The 16925-nt window shown below is 49.6% G+C and overlaps 7 protein-coding genes and 1 non-coding gene across 8 annotated transcripts; 3 read left to right on the forward strand and 5 right to left on the reverse strand.

Moving 5' to 3' along the window:
- Window positions 1-342: 342 nt before the first annotated feature.
- AtWU_t209 lies at window positions 343-413 on the reverse strand. The gene has a single exon. It is a non-coding gene; the product is annotated as a tRNA-Gly (tRNA).
- A 254-nt stretch (window positions 414-667) lies between these two features.
- Window positions 668-1768, reverse strand: AtWU_08030 (UbiA family prenyltransferase; the record flags this gene model as incomplete). The annotated part of the gene is made up of 2 exons (XM_035503139.1): window positions 668-1597; window positions 1649-1768. The coding sequence occupies 2 exons, from the start codon at window positions 1766-1768 to the stop codon at window positions 668-670; spliced, it is 1050 nt and encodes a 349-aa protein (XP_035359032.1).
- Window positions 1769-2431: 663 nt separating this feature from the next.
- AtWU_08031 (terpenoid synthase) lies at window positions 2432-4434 on the reverse strand (the record flags this gene model as incomplete). Its single annotated transcript, XM_035503140.1, has 5 exons — window positions 2432-3569; window positions 3620-3790; window positions 3841-4193; window positions 4253-4352; window positions 4412-4434. 5 exons carry the CDS (start codon window positions 4432-4434, stop codon window positions 2432-2434), a joined length of 1785 nt encoding a protein of 594 aa, XP_035359033.1.
- A 681-nt stretch (window positions 4435-5115) lies between these two features.
- AtWU_08032 (aromatic ring-hydroxylating oxygenase subunit alpha) lies at window positions 5116-6454 on the reverse strand (the record flags this gene model as incomplete). Its single annotated transcript, XM_035503141.1, has 3 exons — window positions 5116-5319; window positions 5376-5601; window positions 5652-6454. The coding sequence occupies 3 exons, from the start codon at window positions 6452-6454 to the stop codon at window positions 5116-5118; spliced, it is 1233 nt and encodes a 410-aa protein (XP_035359034.1).
- Window positions 6455-6952: 498 nt separating this feature from the next.
- AtWU_08033 (MCT family MFS transporter) lies at window positions 6953-8424 on the reverse strand (the record flags this gene model as incomplete). Its single annotated transcript, XM_035503142.1, has 5 exons — window positions 6953-7118; window positions 7169-7453; window positions 7511-7606; window positions 7657-8244; window positions 8300-8424. The coding sequence occupies 5 exons, from the start codon at window positions 8422-8424 to the stop codon at window positions 6953-6955; spliced, it is 1260 nt and encodes a 419-aa protein (XP_035359035.1).
- Window positions 8425-10555: 2131 nt separating this feature from the next.
- Window positions 10556-11809, forward strand: AtWU_08034 (CaiB/BaiF CoA transferase family protein; the record flags this gene model as incomplete). The annotated part of the gene is made up of 1 exon (XM_035503143.1): window positions 10556-11809. The coding sequence occupies one exon, from the start codon at window positions 10556-10558 to the stop codon at window positions 11807-11809; it is 1254 nt and encodes a 417-aa protein (XP_035359036.1).
- Window positions 11810-12273: 464 nt separating this feature from the next.
- AtWU_08035 (Zn(II)2Cys6 transcription factor) lies at window positions 12274-14604 on the forward strand (the record flags this gene model as incomplete). Its single annotated transcript, XM_035503144.1, has 7 exons — window positions 12274-12443; window positions 12500-13288; window positions 13334-13400; window positions 13447-13633; window positions 13678-13858; window positions 13912-14070; window positions 14118-14604. 7 exons carry the CDS (start codon window positions 12274-12276, stop codon window positions 14602-14604), a joined length of 2040 nt encoding a protein of 679 aa, XP_035359037.1.
- Window positions 14605-14873: 269 nt separating this feature from the next.
- On the forward strand, window positions 14874-15954 carry AtWU_08036 (15-hydroxyprostaglandin dehydrogenase; the record flags this gene model as incomplete). Its single annotated transcript, XM_035503145.1, has 4 exons — window positions 14874-14931; window positions 14994-15226; window positions 15309-15586; window positions 15651-15954. The coding sequence occupies 4 exons, from the start codon at window positions 14874-14876 to the stop codon at window positions 15952-15954; spliced, it is 873 nt and encodes a 290-aa protein (XP_035359038.1).
- Window positions 15955-16925: the final 971 nt, after the last annotated feature.

Raw genomic sequence — 16925 nt, forward strand, 5'->3', positions numbered from 1 at the left:
TTCGTAGAAGCATGAACTTGAAGTAGTAGTAGTACTGCACAGACAGATATATATTCCTGGTACAACACGACCACCTCGTCAATTTCCTTGCTGAACTGGACCTGACTAGAAATACAAACTAGCAGGCCTATTCGTTCATTTTTATCAAAAGCGAAAATAACTGAAAAGTTGACAATACTTGTAGTAGCTAGTACCGGTAAGACTGTTCTCCATGGTGTGCGACGCTGCTCATCTAAATCCATGATGCAGTTAAAAATGGTGTTCTTCCGCAGGGATAAAGATTAGCAGTCGGGACTAGCCCCACTCTGGGTACCACCGGAAAAAAGCAAAAAGAAATTGCTGTGCATCATCCGTGAATCGAACACGGGCCTCATCGATGGCAACGATGAATTCTACCACTAGACCAATGATGCTGGTGCTTGTAATGCTTGGCAATTGAGTGGTCTAAGATCCAGTGGATTAGATGAGTTTTTACAACTCGAAAACAAGACGAAGTGGATTAGGATATTCAGATTATGGAATAGTTGGATCGTCTCTCTACAATTATAACCTCTCTAATGTATTTCGCTATAGTAATATCCAACATTCTTGAATAACTGCCAAGTAAGGAAGATGACAACTGCCTGCAAGTGAAACCCTTGCAGACATACATGACTTAATCTATGCCTCACATTATCCATCGCAGACTTCTACCAAACCTGACAAGAACACTAGGATTCTTGAACAAAGGAAGCATCCAAATCATCGCCGTCCACGCCGTCCACATCTTCCACGTGCGCCTATCGGCAACTCCTTCCCGAAGGAATAGGATCCTCCCAGCAATAGCCATTCCTAACGCAACCGGGAGAACATACCCGGGCACGTCCAGCTCCCAGAACGCAGGACAAACAACGGACCAGATCGCAACAGGAATCGCAACGGACCACCGGGCCGGCCCGTCGCCCAGTACAATGGGCATTGTGCGACGGTTCTTGGCACGGTCTCCTTCCACGTCCTTGACGTCTTGAATATGCATCGTCGTGCCGATTACGGCACTGGTGAGCCAGATCCACCGCCATGCTCTAGGGAGTAGGTCAAATCCGGTTCCGGTCGCGACACGCAGTGATCCCTTGTTGTATTGACTGAATGCGAGGGCTAGAAGGACATTCCGTAGGATGAAGCCGTTGTCACCACCGCCCAGGTCATTGTATACCCAGTTCATCGTGTAGAGGAGAGCGGTCTCCTCCCATGCACCGAGGTAGACGCTGAGTCCGAGCACAACTGGGATCGCGAGTAAAAGTAGCTGGCGAGTATGCAGGATGCTGATCCGACCTGCGGGCAGTGGTCTCCAGGGTCGGTTGATTTTGTCTTCTGCCACGGAGTCCGGGTGCCTCTGATTCGCCAGATTGAACACGAACAGGTTTAGCCAGTTCCATAGCATGACCATGGGTATCCGACAAACGACTAAGAGTAAGTGCGGAGTGTTATCATCTGTCAAAAGAGGCCCGGACAGAGCAGCGCAGATTCCGAATGCTGTTTCAGGAATGACAAATGTTGCAAAGTCGTCCGCAGTGAACAGCCAGATAGTCAGAGCTAGGTCTCTCCAGTACCATGCTTTCTATACAGCTGTGAGCTTTCTGGAGTCGTGAGCATACTAAAGATCACTCACATTATAAACCCTTGTATCGCTGTGTCTTGTCTTTACGACATCGCTTTTAAGTGAAGCACTTGCAGCGCCAAGTAAAGAAGTGCAAATCTCGTAGAAGCGAGAAAAACCAACAAGATCCATTTTTTTCTGCATTTCAGAGTTTAGTCCGTTTCCACAGCAGAGAGATGTCTGCGTTAATATCTGAAGGGTATCTTGGGGTAGGACCAGTCTCGGATGCGTCGCACCCTTATATATCTGGAATCAAATCATGTCAAGATTGGAGTCGGCACTACAATAGCCTCAGAGTTTACCTTTCAGCTCCTGTCTGCGAAATTTTTGCAGTGGCTGGCTGTCTGGATCATCAGCTAAACCTACGACCAAAGCCGACGAGCTGGTGTATGATACCAATTTAAGCAAAACGACGAGGTTTTGGTTATCCTTGCCGATGGCGCCCTCTTCATACGGGTTGTAGCTGAACCGTTGCACAGCTGAATAACGCCACATATGGTCTTCTCAGACGGGCGGAACATAGCGCCGAGGTGGCTTTTTCATTCTGTCAGACAATATTCACCAGTGAAATCAGTTGAATCCTCGGACTCAGTTGCCTGCGCCGTCTGCTGCAAAAGGCCAAGGTCTTGACGGCAAAAGTGGTCATTCGAGCCGATAGGCGGGAGGTGGCAATAGAACAACAGTGTCAGCACTAGCGTTGCGTCCTGATGCCTGACAAGATTGATCACTTATTCGACCTGATTGAAGCAATGCTTTGTGGCAGAAATGTGTAGCACACACTGTATCATCGAGTGTTTACAACATTGCCAGCCAACCAACTTTTAGCCGTCGCATCAAAGGTACCCTCATCTTCGACGCTCGCGCCAGGCTTGTGCCTTTCTGCTCCCTCAGAAGCCGTCCAATATCCATATAGCTCTCCACGGTTGCCCGAAGTGGCCCTCTTACACCGCGAGGTAGCTCTTCAATTGCCCCTCGGCTGATCTGATAATATCTGTCTGCTTTCTGCAGCATTCTCTCCTGCAGGCCATACATGATGGGGATATTAGGACACTCAAATACATCTCCTGGAGTAAGGCCTACTTCGTCCAGCCACGTTGTAGGAATATATACTCGGCCAATTGTGGCATCGCGATGGATATCACGTGCAATATTGACACACTGCATGGCTTTGCCCATCTTCTTCGCCGCCCCTTTCAACAGCGGGACATCTTCCGTATAGTCATGGCCATGATGGAATATGATAAGGTCGAGAACTAGTGCACCCACCGTGCCAGCTACAAAACCTGCGTACTGATCAAGGCAAAAGTCCGATTTGATCGGGAAAGTTCCTGTCTTGGAATCGAATGCCAAGTCGATTTCGAACCCCCTCAGCAAGTCATAGAAGAAGTTCTCAGTTAAGCGGGAGAGAGGAAGGTAGCTGATCGATTGGTACAGTCTCTCATATTTCTCCCCTTGTTTAGAAGCATGATAAGCGTCATGAGGTAGTCGGCCGCGATGGCTTAAGTCTAGGAGGTATCTGCACTCTGTGATCCAAACATTGGCTTCCTGATCATCTTCAGCTTCGTCAATGAGATCATCCATGACGCGGCAGAATGAGTACCTATTCATATTAGTTGAATGAACCACGCATGGGTTTGAGGGGTAATACAAGAATATGAGATCAATGCGTAGATGACCCTGGAATAATGCGCTGCCGAGAAACATGCTCTGACTCTTCTCCTGCAGACGATATACGGCCTGGGACAATGCAGATATGAGAGATTCGTCTATAGAAGGTGGACTGCATAATAACGACAGAGCTGTCCTGAGCGTGGTGCCCTTGTCTGCTGCTGGCCGCGATAGGGACTTGTATTCTTGGAGCGCATATGCGTAATCGATCCCAATTAGTCCTAACACAATCATCATATTGGTGACCAGAAAGAATAGTGCCTCTCTGTTACTGTTAGATTTGATGTCTAAAGATCACAGGTGGGTTTGACTGACTCAACGTCTATACCGCCGATCTGATAACCCAAATTTGTGCCACTCTCTATCCTCCAAGTTCCAAATTCCATAGCACTGAAATCTGCAACCCAGAGGTATAGCGTGGGCAGGCAGATCGCGGCGATTGTGGGTTTGCTGGGAAGTCCAATAAGAAAAGGATGGGACAGCATCCTGCATTCTCGCATGAGCATTTCAATAGATTCAGGGTAGACCGACCTTACCACTGGAATAGCAGGATTGGACAGACCCAGACCAAGATCAGGCCCAGGTAAGTCATATGCCGTCTCAACAGCAGGCACGCTGTTCCACCACCCGTCAATGTTAAAATGACAAAAGCTACCACATTTCTTGTTCTACGTCTCTCCAGATGCGATCGAAGGTACATGGGTCGCACAAGTGGCTTCGTGAAGATACAGTATGCCACACTCGTGATGTAGGTTTGTATGGCAAAAAAGAAAACCTCCTCAACCGGAATATCAAGTATTTTGTAACCGACTACTGCGTCGGGCGGATACGTCCAGATAGCACACCGTATCAGGTAGGAATCCCATGGGATTGTTGCGATAATGGCAATCTGTCAGTCCAGGGAAAATCAGATCAAAGGTCCTTCGCTTCAAGGTACGGTCGAGGTACCGTAATCAGAATGCATATTTTGCAACGGTCTTGCGCGGTGAAGAATGGGTAGTAGAGCACCGTCAGTGCCGATGCAGCAGGAATAGTGTAAGTGCAATGACTAGCATGCTTTGGATTAGCAGACGCAGAAAAGAGATCCGTAGTAGAGGCGCCTCTTACAAGAAAATATAGTCGAGTCCCATTTTGCTTCATGTTCTCTAGCACTCCCGTGTGACGAGCCCTAAAAGTGTGGAACATATATCTGGAAAAGGGCGTTCGGTCCCCTTTGCAAGGTTCAGCCGAATCCTGTTTCACTACACCAGCTTCCGGATGGAAACCGGTTGCGGTTGCGTCTAAGCTTCATGTGGATGAGAAAGTTTGTTTTGTGATGCTAATTGCCCCACTGGAATGCAGGTTAGAGTTGAGAATGATTACCTGGATGAATGCCAAATAGCTTAGAAATTGTCCACCCGCTGTCAATTGCATATTGGAGATGCCTTCACTGGATATCCAATGGACAAACCAGAATGATGGTAATGCGTGAGGCTTTGACTTATTCTGACTTCATAACGGGAGTATAGCTAATCGGGGTATTGATCGGCGCATGAAACAGTGACCGACTAGTCTTTGACGACATATTGAGCTGTGGTGTGAGTACTTAGGAAATTGGATAAGACTGCAGTGGGGGAACCCAAATAGGGAAAGGGTAGTACTTAGTAGTTGATAGTATTACTAGATAAGGCGGACTCCCCCCACTCTTCACCGTTGGGTATGCTTTCACTTTCAACACAATCTGACTGCATTGACTGCTTAATGTAAATACCTTTGGATAGGTAATGCTCCGAACGCTTTAAGTTCATTGCTTCATATATTCAGATAAACCACTACCAAGCCAGCTCTGATCTGGCAATACAGCTCGCCGCTTCCAGCTGAGAACAGAACTTTTCCTCCTCTGCCAGCTTCCCCGTCCTCATCTCCCCTGTCATCTTGGGAACAGCTGGCCAGATTTCTTCCCCGCCTTGGGCCTCTTCTTTTCGCCGGTGCTCCATGACCATGGCTCTCACATCTTCTTGAAAATGGATGGGCCCCTGCCAACAGTCAGCTCTACCCATTCTCACGTTCCTTCTTTCAGTGTCAAACATACCTTCTCCTTGTCTGGGTGAAGCTCGCCATTGATAAACACACCCGCGCTCAAGTTTTCCTGTGCTCCAACACAGAGATCTTTGTCTTCCTCTAGGACTTGTCGGTAAAACGCGTTAATATTAGCAAACTCCTCATCCGTCGCATTTCGGTGTCGATAGACTTCGTTTTCGATCTTGCTGGTCGTCGCGCTAACTGGGATCATGCGTTGAATGTAGAAGAATTTATCCCTGCTCGTGTTAATTTATCCTCGACCCCTTCCATTCGGATACAAACTTACGTGACTGTGACCGATGTGGTTGGGTAAAAGTATGTGATTGACCTCCGGAACTGCGCATCGATATTGTCTTTGTTGAAGATATGATGCTCCATATACCTCGCCTTAGGCTCGACCCGGTACCGAGGAAGATCCGACACTCCATTGATCAGGGGATGTGAAGTCGCGCAGTGATAACATTCATTGTAGTTCTCGACCAGAAGCTTCCAGTTTGCCTCCACATCCATCTCCCAGTAATGGTCAAAGGTGTATTCCCCATCGAAGTCAAAGTCTTGCATCCGCGGTTGCTCATCGATCTTCTGGAAATCATCGTCCCACTTGACCTCCGGGTCGCCGGCCTCTAAATTCACCCAGATGAAACCCGCTTTATCGAAATGTACATGGATGGGGAGGAGTCCATGTTGGCTTTTGTCGAAGCTTGATACGGTCTCGAAGCGAGGTGCCTTTGATAGGTTGCCCTTCAGTCCGTAGGACCAGCCGTGATACTTGCAGCTGAGGATAGAGGTAGTTCCGGACCGAGCTTGGACAACCGGGTATGCGCGATGTCGACAAATGTTGTGGAATCCGTTGATGTTGCCGTCGCGGTCTCGTGTCAGGAAGAAGGAAAAGTTAGAGATGGTAAAGGAAAGAAAGTCACCAGGTTTGGTAAGTCGACTGGAATGTGTGAGTAACACCCAACGCTTGGAGAAGATGGCTCGCCGCTCCAGCTGATACATGGCATCAGAGCGATACCATGATGCCGGAAGGCTCCGAGGTGGAGAGCTTTTCTCTGGGGTGTTGGAGGACCGGCCAAGTAATCGCCACATCGTGATGGAGTTTGTGAAACAAATTGTTGAGGTGGCTCAGAGGAGAGCTCAGATCATCACAGTGCCTATATAACAGAGCAGCGCTGGTAAGTGGGGTCTTGGTTCGGCGTTGTAGCATCAAAGATGGGGGCGTTGGTAGCTCGCCCGAGGACACCACTGATAAGCCATTGGATAAGGATCACTGGCTTACCTGTCACATCTACCTGCTGTCCAGCCGTTCTCATCCAACTCAGAGAAGAAGAAAGAAAACCATGGATGCTAATCCTCCTTTGCTCACTGGTCGCTGCTATATATCGTCCCTTGGGTACAAATGGGGGCTTACGAACCCCTTGACACTCCCCGATTTACGTCTTTAAGTAAGTTCTAAGCTCCAGTTTATTACATGCTATCTATTATATGTATCAGTCGTTCCAGTCGTATCTAGGCTAGATCCATTCTTCTATCCCAGTGTCGAGTCTTTTTCTTTTTTCCGGCTAGCCCGGCCGTCACTAACCCAACTCACATTTTGCTCGTATTCCGCAGTTTCCTGAGCAAGAACGTCGCTGCTCCAATCAAAACAGACCCTAATATCCCACAGCAAGCACCAAAAAGTTGCAAGCCGGAATAATCCGTGTAGTTCTGCTTTTCGAGAATGGCGCCCATGATCGGCAATCCAGTTAGACAGCTGCCAAAGTTAGCAGGAAACTAAATGTGCTTGAGAAACCTGATACTCACCTCACTGACATGATCAGCTGGAATGTTCCGAATCGCTGACCCAGGGTCTGCAGATCCCCCACTTTGGCAACACATGGCATCATGAGAGAGACAACAGCGCCACTGACAAAGCCATAGACCGCCGCGAATACGATGATTCCTGCATGAGAAGGGTGGTAGTTGAAAGGAAGCCATAGACAGAGCATTGACACGCCGGTGCCGAAGCAGCAGAGTGTCAGGACGTTGAAGTGACCAAAGACATCTGCCAACTGAGGCGGGATGAGACGCCCGAATATGGAGGCACCACTACATTTCTCGGAGTCAGCACTGAGATTTGCGAAAGAAAGCATCGCGCAATCTTACTTGATAATGGAAATAAGATAGAGAGCAAGAGTCGATGAAAATCCCGCGTTCTCCGCCATGCTGGAAAGATAGTCGAACGGAGCCCAGAGTCCCCACCTGTCACTGTCAGTCAATAAACAGGGTCATCGATTGGAATATTGACGAACATAATGAAGAATGCACCAGCGGTGTACAACCCAAATGCGGTATCCTTCAGCAGAGTCAGGTCGATCCACGCTGCTTTACCGTTCCACTCCTTGCGTGGGAGACGGCTGCGGACCAGCAGGCAGGCTACTGCCAGCATGATTCCGACGAATAGCGCGGTATACCGAACGGCACCATAGAAGCCGATGTCGTTGATGACCCGGTCCAGAAAGATCGGAAAGATAACACCCCCAAGTGAACTTCCAGATACAGCAATGCCAGTTGCAAGACCTCGACGACGAACAAACCATTGGCCGACGCAAATCATGGCCGAAGTGAAAACACCACCTGCGCCGATGCCAAAGCAGAGGCCTTGCGCAAGAAAGATCTGGTAATACTCATGCGCCAGGCTAGTCATACAGAGTCCTAGCACGCACAGAATGCTGCATGGCCAAAGGACCGGGATCGGGCCGTAAGTGTCAATTATGCGACCCCATAGTGGTCCCGGTGCCCACATGAGGGCCAGCTGCACGGCGAAAATCCATGAGATGTCGGACGCATCGTAGTCTTTGAGTGACGTCTGCTGGTATGTTGTTTGGAAGACACCGATACTGTGATGAGATCAGTACGGAGTATAGGGAACATTTTCAGCCCATGAATACATACGCATTTAGGAACCCAAAGGAGGAGAATAGGGCGCAAAAGCCTCCAGCCACAGTCAGCCAACCCTTGACCCCTTCTTCGGGCGGAATGGTTGGCTCCTCTACCGGCTGGTTCTTTGGCTGGGACATGTTTGTCTAGCCCAGAAGTCCGAAGCAGATATTGTTCTAATATATGTTCGCAGCCCTTCTCGATTATTTAGGGATGCATGAGGCGTATTACAAATTCTGGGGGAAAAAGCCTCCACCGGGCCCCGGACAGTGATTCGGTCTACGACTGGCTAAGTCCGACCGAACAAATGCGGGCGCTAAGATAAGTATCTGGGTTTCGATGAGAAGCTTCGTCTCGGGCCTTCGGCTCTCGTTATGTCCGATGGGGCCGACGCGACAAGGATCTTGCTCACCAAAGTCGCGCTAATTATGCGAACATTTGTCGCATTGGGCATGAAATTGGCCGTGTCATTGCAAAGACAAGTGCGATCTGAACCAGTTAACCTTACAAGTCTATTATTATCAAAGGAGTATATGAGCTGTGTAAATTAGTCGGACGTGGAGCCTAGGGCTGGATTGAAATCAACCGGGGGTATTCAGCTGAAGAGCAATGGTCATTCCCCTCCGTTCGCGGCCAGCTAATGCCCCACAAAGAGGCTGTGAGCAAGCCACACCAGGGAACCCTGGCCAGAAGACTCTTGAACCCATTATTTGGGATGATGCGGCCCACATGGTACCCACAGTGCTGTAAACTCTGATGCCAACTGCCGGATCCAAGTACTGAGCCATGAACTTCATGGACTACTGCAAGACGGGCCCAACATTGGGACTTGTGTATGCGACACTTGACCAAGAATGACAGCAGATAATAATAATAATAATAATAATTATAATTGATATTCCCTCAACGGTTAGTCTCCAGGCTGATCGAAAGTCACCTTCTGTCCACACTGGATGTTTGCGGATCGAGGATCGACTTGGGCATCAGCTTTGCTCAGGTCATAGCTTGGAGGTTTCTTGTCGGAGAATTTCGGATATATCCGAAACGTCTGCTTGCAGCTGCCACACCGACATGAAAAAGGCATGTCTCATTCATCGGGCTATCCCCCATCGCAAAATTGATGACGTGAACAGGATGTTACCCTCACCAATCAGACGGCAGAGAGGCCTGATGCTTTCCCGATGATCGTCAAGCGAGTTCCCTGGCCGATGCCATCCTCCCCGATGGACAGCCATGATTCATCCGTCGGATGGGACAGCTAGTCCGCTGGACCGAGCAACTTCAGGAACAGATGTAAAGCTTGACAGCCCCGTCTACAAATAGTGCAGGCTTTGGTTTCGTTGAGCGTGCTTGAGTTCTTTTGGTAGAGGGACAGTCATCAGACATGCACGTTACGAAGATCCCCTGGCATTTGGTCGCATCAAGGTGCAGTAGTCAGGCTAAAAGACTCCTTAGTGCTTGCGTGGGTGTGAACATTGTCCAAGATCACCACAGGCGGTATCTAGCAGGGGTTCAGCCGAACAGCCCCATGGCTATATTTGGCAGGGAGCATCCTTGTCGACTTGCATAGATGTAGCTGCCTGGGACTTACGAGTTCCAGCTGCGCAGTTGTATGGGTGATCATCGCTCGAATCCTGTGCCAGCCACGTGCTTAAGGACAAGCCGCGTTTCCAGCAACCTTCCTTCCCACTGCTCCTTAGTAGTGCGGTAAGTGAATCTCCATTAATCTTTCCATATCCCCGCCAAGATCGGGCTTTCTGAATGTTTGATCTTTTGAATGCGACCGGGCGAGAGGGGTAACTAAACAAGTGGCAGATCAACCGTGAAATCGAGAATTCGATGGTTATCCCGCCAGTTATACCTAGCTGAGCAGACTTGGAAAAAGACATAGCAAAGTCAGAACATGGTGAGATTAAACTGTGCGCCCTAATGGTGAAGGGACACAATAGCAGATTAGCAACAGCTGTTGTCACAGACGCTATAGAAAGACTGAAACAAGTCTGAGAAGACATCTAGTCCTTTTGGAAACAACAAGGTTCCCCTATTACACACAATCAATACTTTCTTCCAGGGCATTACCAGGATGGCCACCGTCTTTTATAGTAGACAGTCACTCATGATCCTAATGGTGGACCGAGGCCAGGCCGGGGCATATAGCCGACCCCAGAGCAGCCGCGCCCCCACGGTCGGCGATGTTCTCCGGTCGGGGATGCCCTCAAAAAGCCGGGGTTATCCCCACGAAGAATCCCAATCAATCTTACAACCACCACCATGCCTACCACTCGTCCCATTGTCCGCGCGGCATGCCATAACATCTCAAGCATCCGGCATGCTTCCACGAACACTGCCAAAAAGGCAGGTCCCCTGGCTGGCATCACCGTCGTCAGTCTGGAACAAGCCATAGCCGCACCCTTCTGTACCCGTCAATTAGCCGACCTAGGAGCCCGAGTCATCAAAGTCGAACGACCCGGTGTCGGGGACTTCGCCCGCAACTACGACACCCGCGTTAATGGATTAGCCTCCCACTTCGTCTGGACCAACCGGTCCAAAGAGAGTCTCGCCTTGGACCTCAAAAAGCCGTCCGATCACAGCGTGCTAATGCGCCTGCTCGGCCGCGCTGATGTCCTTGTCCAGAACCTCGCCCCGGGCGCCAGTGCCCGGCTGGGATTATCCTACGCGGATCTCAAAGCCGCTCATCCTTCCTTGATCGTGTGCAATATCTCCGGGTATGGTCCTGACGGACCATATCGCGATAAGAAGGCTTATGATCTGCTGATTCAGAGCGAGGCCGGCATGCTTTCCGTCACGGGGACTGGGAAAGAGCCGGCTAAGGTGGGCATTTCCATCGCTGATATTTCCGCCGGTAGCTATGCCTACTCGAATATCCTGGCGGCGTTGTATCAGCGAGAGAGGGATCCCGCGAAGAGAGGTTGTAATATTGATATCTCGATGTTGGAGAGTATGGTCGAGTGGATGGGATTCCCCATGTACTACACCTATGAGAATGCCCCGGGTCCGACACCTGCTGGTGCTTCGCATGCGGCTATTTATCCGTATGGGCCGTTTGAGACGGGTGATGGGACGGTGATGTTAGGGATTCAGAATGAGCGCGAGTGGGCCAAGTTCTGTGACATTGTATTGGGTCAAGCTGATTTGGCTACGGATGAGCGGTTTGTGAATAACTCGCTGCGGTCGCAGAACAGAGATGAGCTGAAGAAGATCATCTGCGATGTCTTCTCGTCGCTTTCTGCGGAGCAGGTCATTGCTCGCCTGGATGAAGCGGCGATTGCGAATGCCAGCGTCAATGACATGCAAGGCGTCTGGAACCATCCTCAGCTCAAAGCCCGGCAGCGATGGACTAAAGTTGAGACTCCGGCGGGGACTGTGCCAGCTCTGTTACCTCCTGGAATGACCATGGGTGATGCGGATACTTATGGGGCGCGCATGGATGCGGTCCCTGAAGTGGGTGAGCATAACAAGGCGATTCTGGCTGAGTTGGGGCTCGACGAGGGTACGGAGAAATAGTGATAGATAAGTTAGACTATGTACAAAGGGGCTACTAGACTTGGCTATACCTACGAATGTTGGAACTTTAATTCCTTGTTGATACGTAAGATAATTGGCTGGTGTTGCCACTCAACGGTTAGAGGTACGTAGACTGCATACTGATCAGAAGTTAGAGCCAGTGGGTCGCATCATGAAATTTTCACTCAATCTCTATTCGAAACAAACTACTGCTACGAATTGTTACAATTTCTCACTGGGGCAGGTTCAACCTGTCCATGAATATCGGCACCATATCCCCATCGCCGAAGCAGGTGGATCGGGAAAGCAGGCAAAAAGCCGACATCCTCGCCAAGACCGAGGTAGCATAAAGCCGCTTTTATCCTCGACTACGGCCGGCTACTTGCATTCTTCCCTAGTCACCTCATGAACTCCACTGCGGATGATCTCTCTTTCAATAGTAGCCTGGAACTAACTCCAGAATCATGTCCAGTCAGGAGGCCTCAGGTCACCGACAGGTGAAAACCAGAGCCAAACAGGCTTGTCTCCACTGCAACCGGCGGCGAATCCGCTGCAATGTGCTACAGATGCGCCCATGTCAGAATTGTCTCTCGTTGAACGTGCCCTGTGAGATAGGCGTTTCGAAGCGAGGAAAGTATGCTTTCCTTATTCTCAATGTGGCCGTGGGACGTAGACTGATTCATGGCATAGATATCCCCGTAAGAAGACTGCCCGGCAACATGCTATGTCACAAACTGCCGGCAATTCGGTCCAATTGCCGACATCATCGGGGAAAGGAAGAAGCCATTCCTCAACGTCGCCATCGGGTGATAAACACGAAGAAAGAGAGCCGCATGTTCATCCGATGTCAGGGGATGCTGCCAGTGCCCACCAGACGGTGTTCTTTGGCGAATCGAGTCCACTCACTGTAGTCATTGACGAAGGGCGCCGATCGCCTGAGAAGGGGAGTGGTGAACTGCATATGACTCGCTTTCACTATCCCATTCCAGAGAAGCTCAACGCTTTCAATACGCGAGATGAGGCTTTTCGTGCACACAAAGCCAAGAAGGAAGACCAGCTTAGAGCTGACGGGGCCTTCTTGTACCCCCCGCCGGAGACATGTGCCATTCTTCTGCGGGCGTACTTTGACTGGTTTCATCCCTGTTTCCCGATCCTTGATCGTGCTGCTGTGTATGAGGGCTATGCACAAGGGAGCTTGTCGCCCCTGCTCCTCCAGGCTATGCTATTCATTGGCGTAAGCCTTTGCACGGACGAGGCGTTTGCCCAGACGGAGTTCCCCGTTCGATACTGGGCGAAATTCCTTTTCTACAGCCGAGCAAAGGCGATCTATGATGCGGAATGGGAGTCCAATAAGACGGTCAAAATTCAATCGTTGTTTCTGTTGAGCTTCTGGCGTGGAGGTCCTTCTGAAGAGCGGGACATTCGATTCTGGCTAGGCATTGCCATTGACTTGGCTCAAAAGCGCGGCATGCATTTGATGTATGTATCTCTCTATTGCTCCATGCCATCCGCTAATCCAATCAGGTCTAAGTTTTCTTTTGGTTCCGGTCGAGAGGCAGGGCTGTGGAAGCGAATCTGGTGGTCGCTTTACGTATGTCTCCTCTCATAAACTTGTTGTCAACACTAACCGTTGCCAGGCCCGAGACCAACAAAGCGCCGCAGCACTTGGGCTTCCGCCGCACATCCGCGACGAAGACTGCGATGTCACCATGCTTGAGCCAGATGATATCCGGGAGGAGGTAGCAGGAGGACAAGGTCTTTTTGGTGTGCAGTGTATAGAAGATCTCCGTTATCCAGCCGAGATGGCCAAGTTGGCCAAACTATGTATGTCCGAACCTCCCGACTTTGAATCTTTGCTTACCGTTCAGTGCGTTCTATTGTATCAACCCATTATTCGCCGGTATCATCGTCATCCAGCAGCACGTCACAAGCGGTGTTGCATAAGCAACTGGTGGATTGGGAATCCGATATGCCTCCTGAGCTGAAGCTCGAAAACGCCACAACTCCGCGAGCCAGGTTCCTGGCGGGACTTTTACAAATGACATACCAGTAAGCAACATGCATTTGACTCGAATTGACTCCCCTGACTGGTTAATGTCTAGAAATCTCTATGTCTTGCTTTACCGACCGTCATTTCTTAATCCACCGGATGGTAACTTGGACAGCCAAGGCCAGATAGCCTTGGATGCTGCGACCAAAAGCACACGAGTATTGGAGGATATGCTTTCCCATAACTTGGTCCAACATGGACCTCCACATCTGTAAGCCTCCTTCGATAATCCATACAGGTATCAAGCTGACCACGTAGAATCACCCACGCGTTTTCAACCCTCTGCATTCACACCATCGAGTTCCGTCGCTCATCTGGTACAGGTCGCAAACTGGCGGAACACCGAGCCAGACTTTGTCTCTTGAGCCTACAGGAGCTGCAAAAATCCTGGGACTTGGAGAACTGGGTATTAAACCTGTTCTTCCGATGTTTGGATGATAGCACTGCCCGTACTCTGCGACCGGTCGATGCCACTGCTCCTCTCCCAAAGACCGAAGCCCGCGAATTTGTCCCTGCCACCCCAGATGCTTTTCCTGCTCTCAATATGAACCCAGAGGGACACACGCTCGACGCACCTTGTCAATCGGCGCACTCGCAATATCCCACTGGTGATATTAGCGCCCCCAGTGATTGGTACGGGCTGTTCAATTTTGCCGAGGATTATACCGACATTTCGGGGATGATTCCCAGCCACGATCCGTCTATAAATCTGCAGAATTTGGAGTTTCTCTACCGATTCTTATGACGAAATCTGTCCCACTTGAAAAGTCTGCACAGTCAATGGCGGCGACCGCACTTTTCCCAACATAGTCAACAAGTTCAGCTCGGGGGAGGATCGTCTTGGCAGAGTTTGGTACTCGATCGCGCTAAGCGGGCAAGGCGTGGAGCATCGTCCGCGTGCGAGTCAGTCAGCTCACTCCCTGCCGAGACCAGGCTAATCCCGTATTAATTCCTGGCTTCCCCTCTTCGTCAGATCACCTCAACTTCATCTTTCATTAAATTTTATCTTACGGCATGTTTGGTGACTTCCCCGTCGACAATAAGATCGTCCTGGTGACGGGAGGAGGATCCGGTGAGGCCCCAATCCAACCCTCACTTCAACCCTTCTCCACATCACACTAACGCACCACTCAGGGATCGGATTGCAGCTCTGCCGCCAGGCCGCCGCCAAAGGCGCCCGAATCATCATCGCCGATCTGCGCCTCATTCCCGAAGCCCAACAATTTGTTGACAGCTCCGACGCCGTCATCTTCCAGCGCTGTGACGTCCGTAACTGGGCCGAGTTGCAAGCCCTCATCCAGCTCTCACAGGACAAATGGAACGATGTCCCCGACGTCTATGTCGCATCAGCTGCTATCTTTGAGCCCGTACGCGTTTCTCCCTGATCTAACACCCCTCCCGATTTAACATATTGCTCATGATCTCCTCGCTCACGGAATGCAAAATCAGTCATGGTCCAGTTTCTGGGAAGACAAGGAAACGACCGACTACGCGTGTATCGACATCAATGTCAACCATCCCATCAAGCTTACCCGACTGGCCATCCGAGCTCTCCTGGGTAAGGACAAGAAAGGTGTCGTATGCCTGGTCTCTTCTATCGCGGGAATAAATGCTTCGATCCGGAGCCCCCTGTACTGCGCATCCAAACATGCCATCTGGGGCTTCGTCAAGTCGATGACCATGCTTGACCAATTGGAGGGCGTGAAAGTCACCTCCATCTGTCCAGGGTATTTCATCCCCTTTTATCCTTCGAGTCTCCGATTTCCTAGAGCATGCGCTAATGTCAACCAGCGTTGTCCCCACGCCTCTGTGGGACTCCGTCCCCGGTGTCCGCAAGCATCTATCCTATGACCGAGTGAAACATGTCCCGGCAGCAGAAGTGGCAGAGTACATGCTCGAGCTTATCCAGCAGGGCAAGTACTCTGGCGGTTCAGTGGTGGAGATTACCAGCTCTGGCCCGGACGGTCGTAGAGTCATCCCGCCGTGGAATGTCTCGCCACCTAATGTGTATGCTGGTGCGGATAAGGAGATGTTGGCTAACTTCATCGAACCGGTCCGCGAAGCGTTGAAGAAGGAGCGGAAAGCGAAGCTGTAAACATTATACCCTTTATTTATTACACCCAGATCAAGATGTTTATCGCATCAAGAAGAGAGTTCTCAGTTCGGGATATTTCTCGCTATAATAAAATTTCCAAAAAGTATACCACCTGTTATCTGTGTACATATCACTACACAGACCTACAAGTGGTATCCCTACTACCACTGCGATCTAAGTCATTAGATAAACATGGAATGATACTCCAGCTACCTTTTTCTTGGCCTGATGCGCTTTGCCTGAACAACTCTTCCCTCCTCGTCATGTCCGTGTGCAAATTCAATTGACTAGCACCCAGAATGCACTAACTATAATATGCATTCTATAGCACTGGATCTGGCAAGCTTCTTAATAAAGCTTTCTGGAAGTCCGCATGACATTATCCCAAAAAAAAGAAATAAAAAAAAGAAAAACCAAGACTACCGGCCTATAGAGAGGTACGATAGTCAGACCCTGTTAGCATAACTCATCCTCAAAAGGCTTACGCAGTAGGCCAGAAAAACAAATTGTGCTAGTTAAGCACGAACGTCACAACAGGAATATTTCGTCTAGTATCGGTGAATCGATTACTAATCGTAGTAAGCCCGTGGTGTTTGTAATGAAGTATCATTTAGATGTGATATAGAAATTTATGGAAGTCATATACACTGATATAGTTACTGATAATTATACAACAGTGTAAAAGTAAGGTATATCCCATAGATATTATAGAACGACTCTCAAATATATCTCTTAATGAGAAAACGGATACATCTTTATCATACTACGCTTCATAACTTATGGAGGTTTATTAAACTGGGCGATACTCTTTGACAGTTACATCATAATAATACAGCCATCAATACATATCTGCATGTCTAGGTACTTTTACAACTTACACTTGTCTACTATCTACATATTAGGCACCTCTTGGGGGCCATTCGGATGATGGTTGTGCTGTAGTATAAGTTCGTAGTAGGCGCAATGAACAC

The sequence above is a fragment of the Aspergillus tubingensis genome, assembly GCF_013340325.1.
Source record: "Aspergillus tubingensis WU-2223L DNA, scaffold_8, whole genome shotgun sequence".
Lineage (NCBI taxonomy): Eukaryota > Fungi > Ascomycota > Eurotiomycetes > Eurotiales > Aspergillaceae > Aspergillus > Aspergillus tubingensis.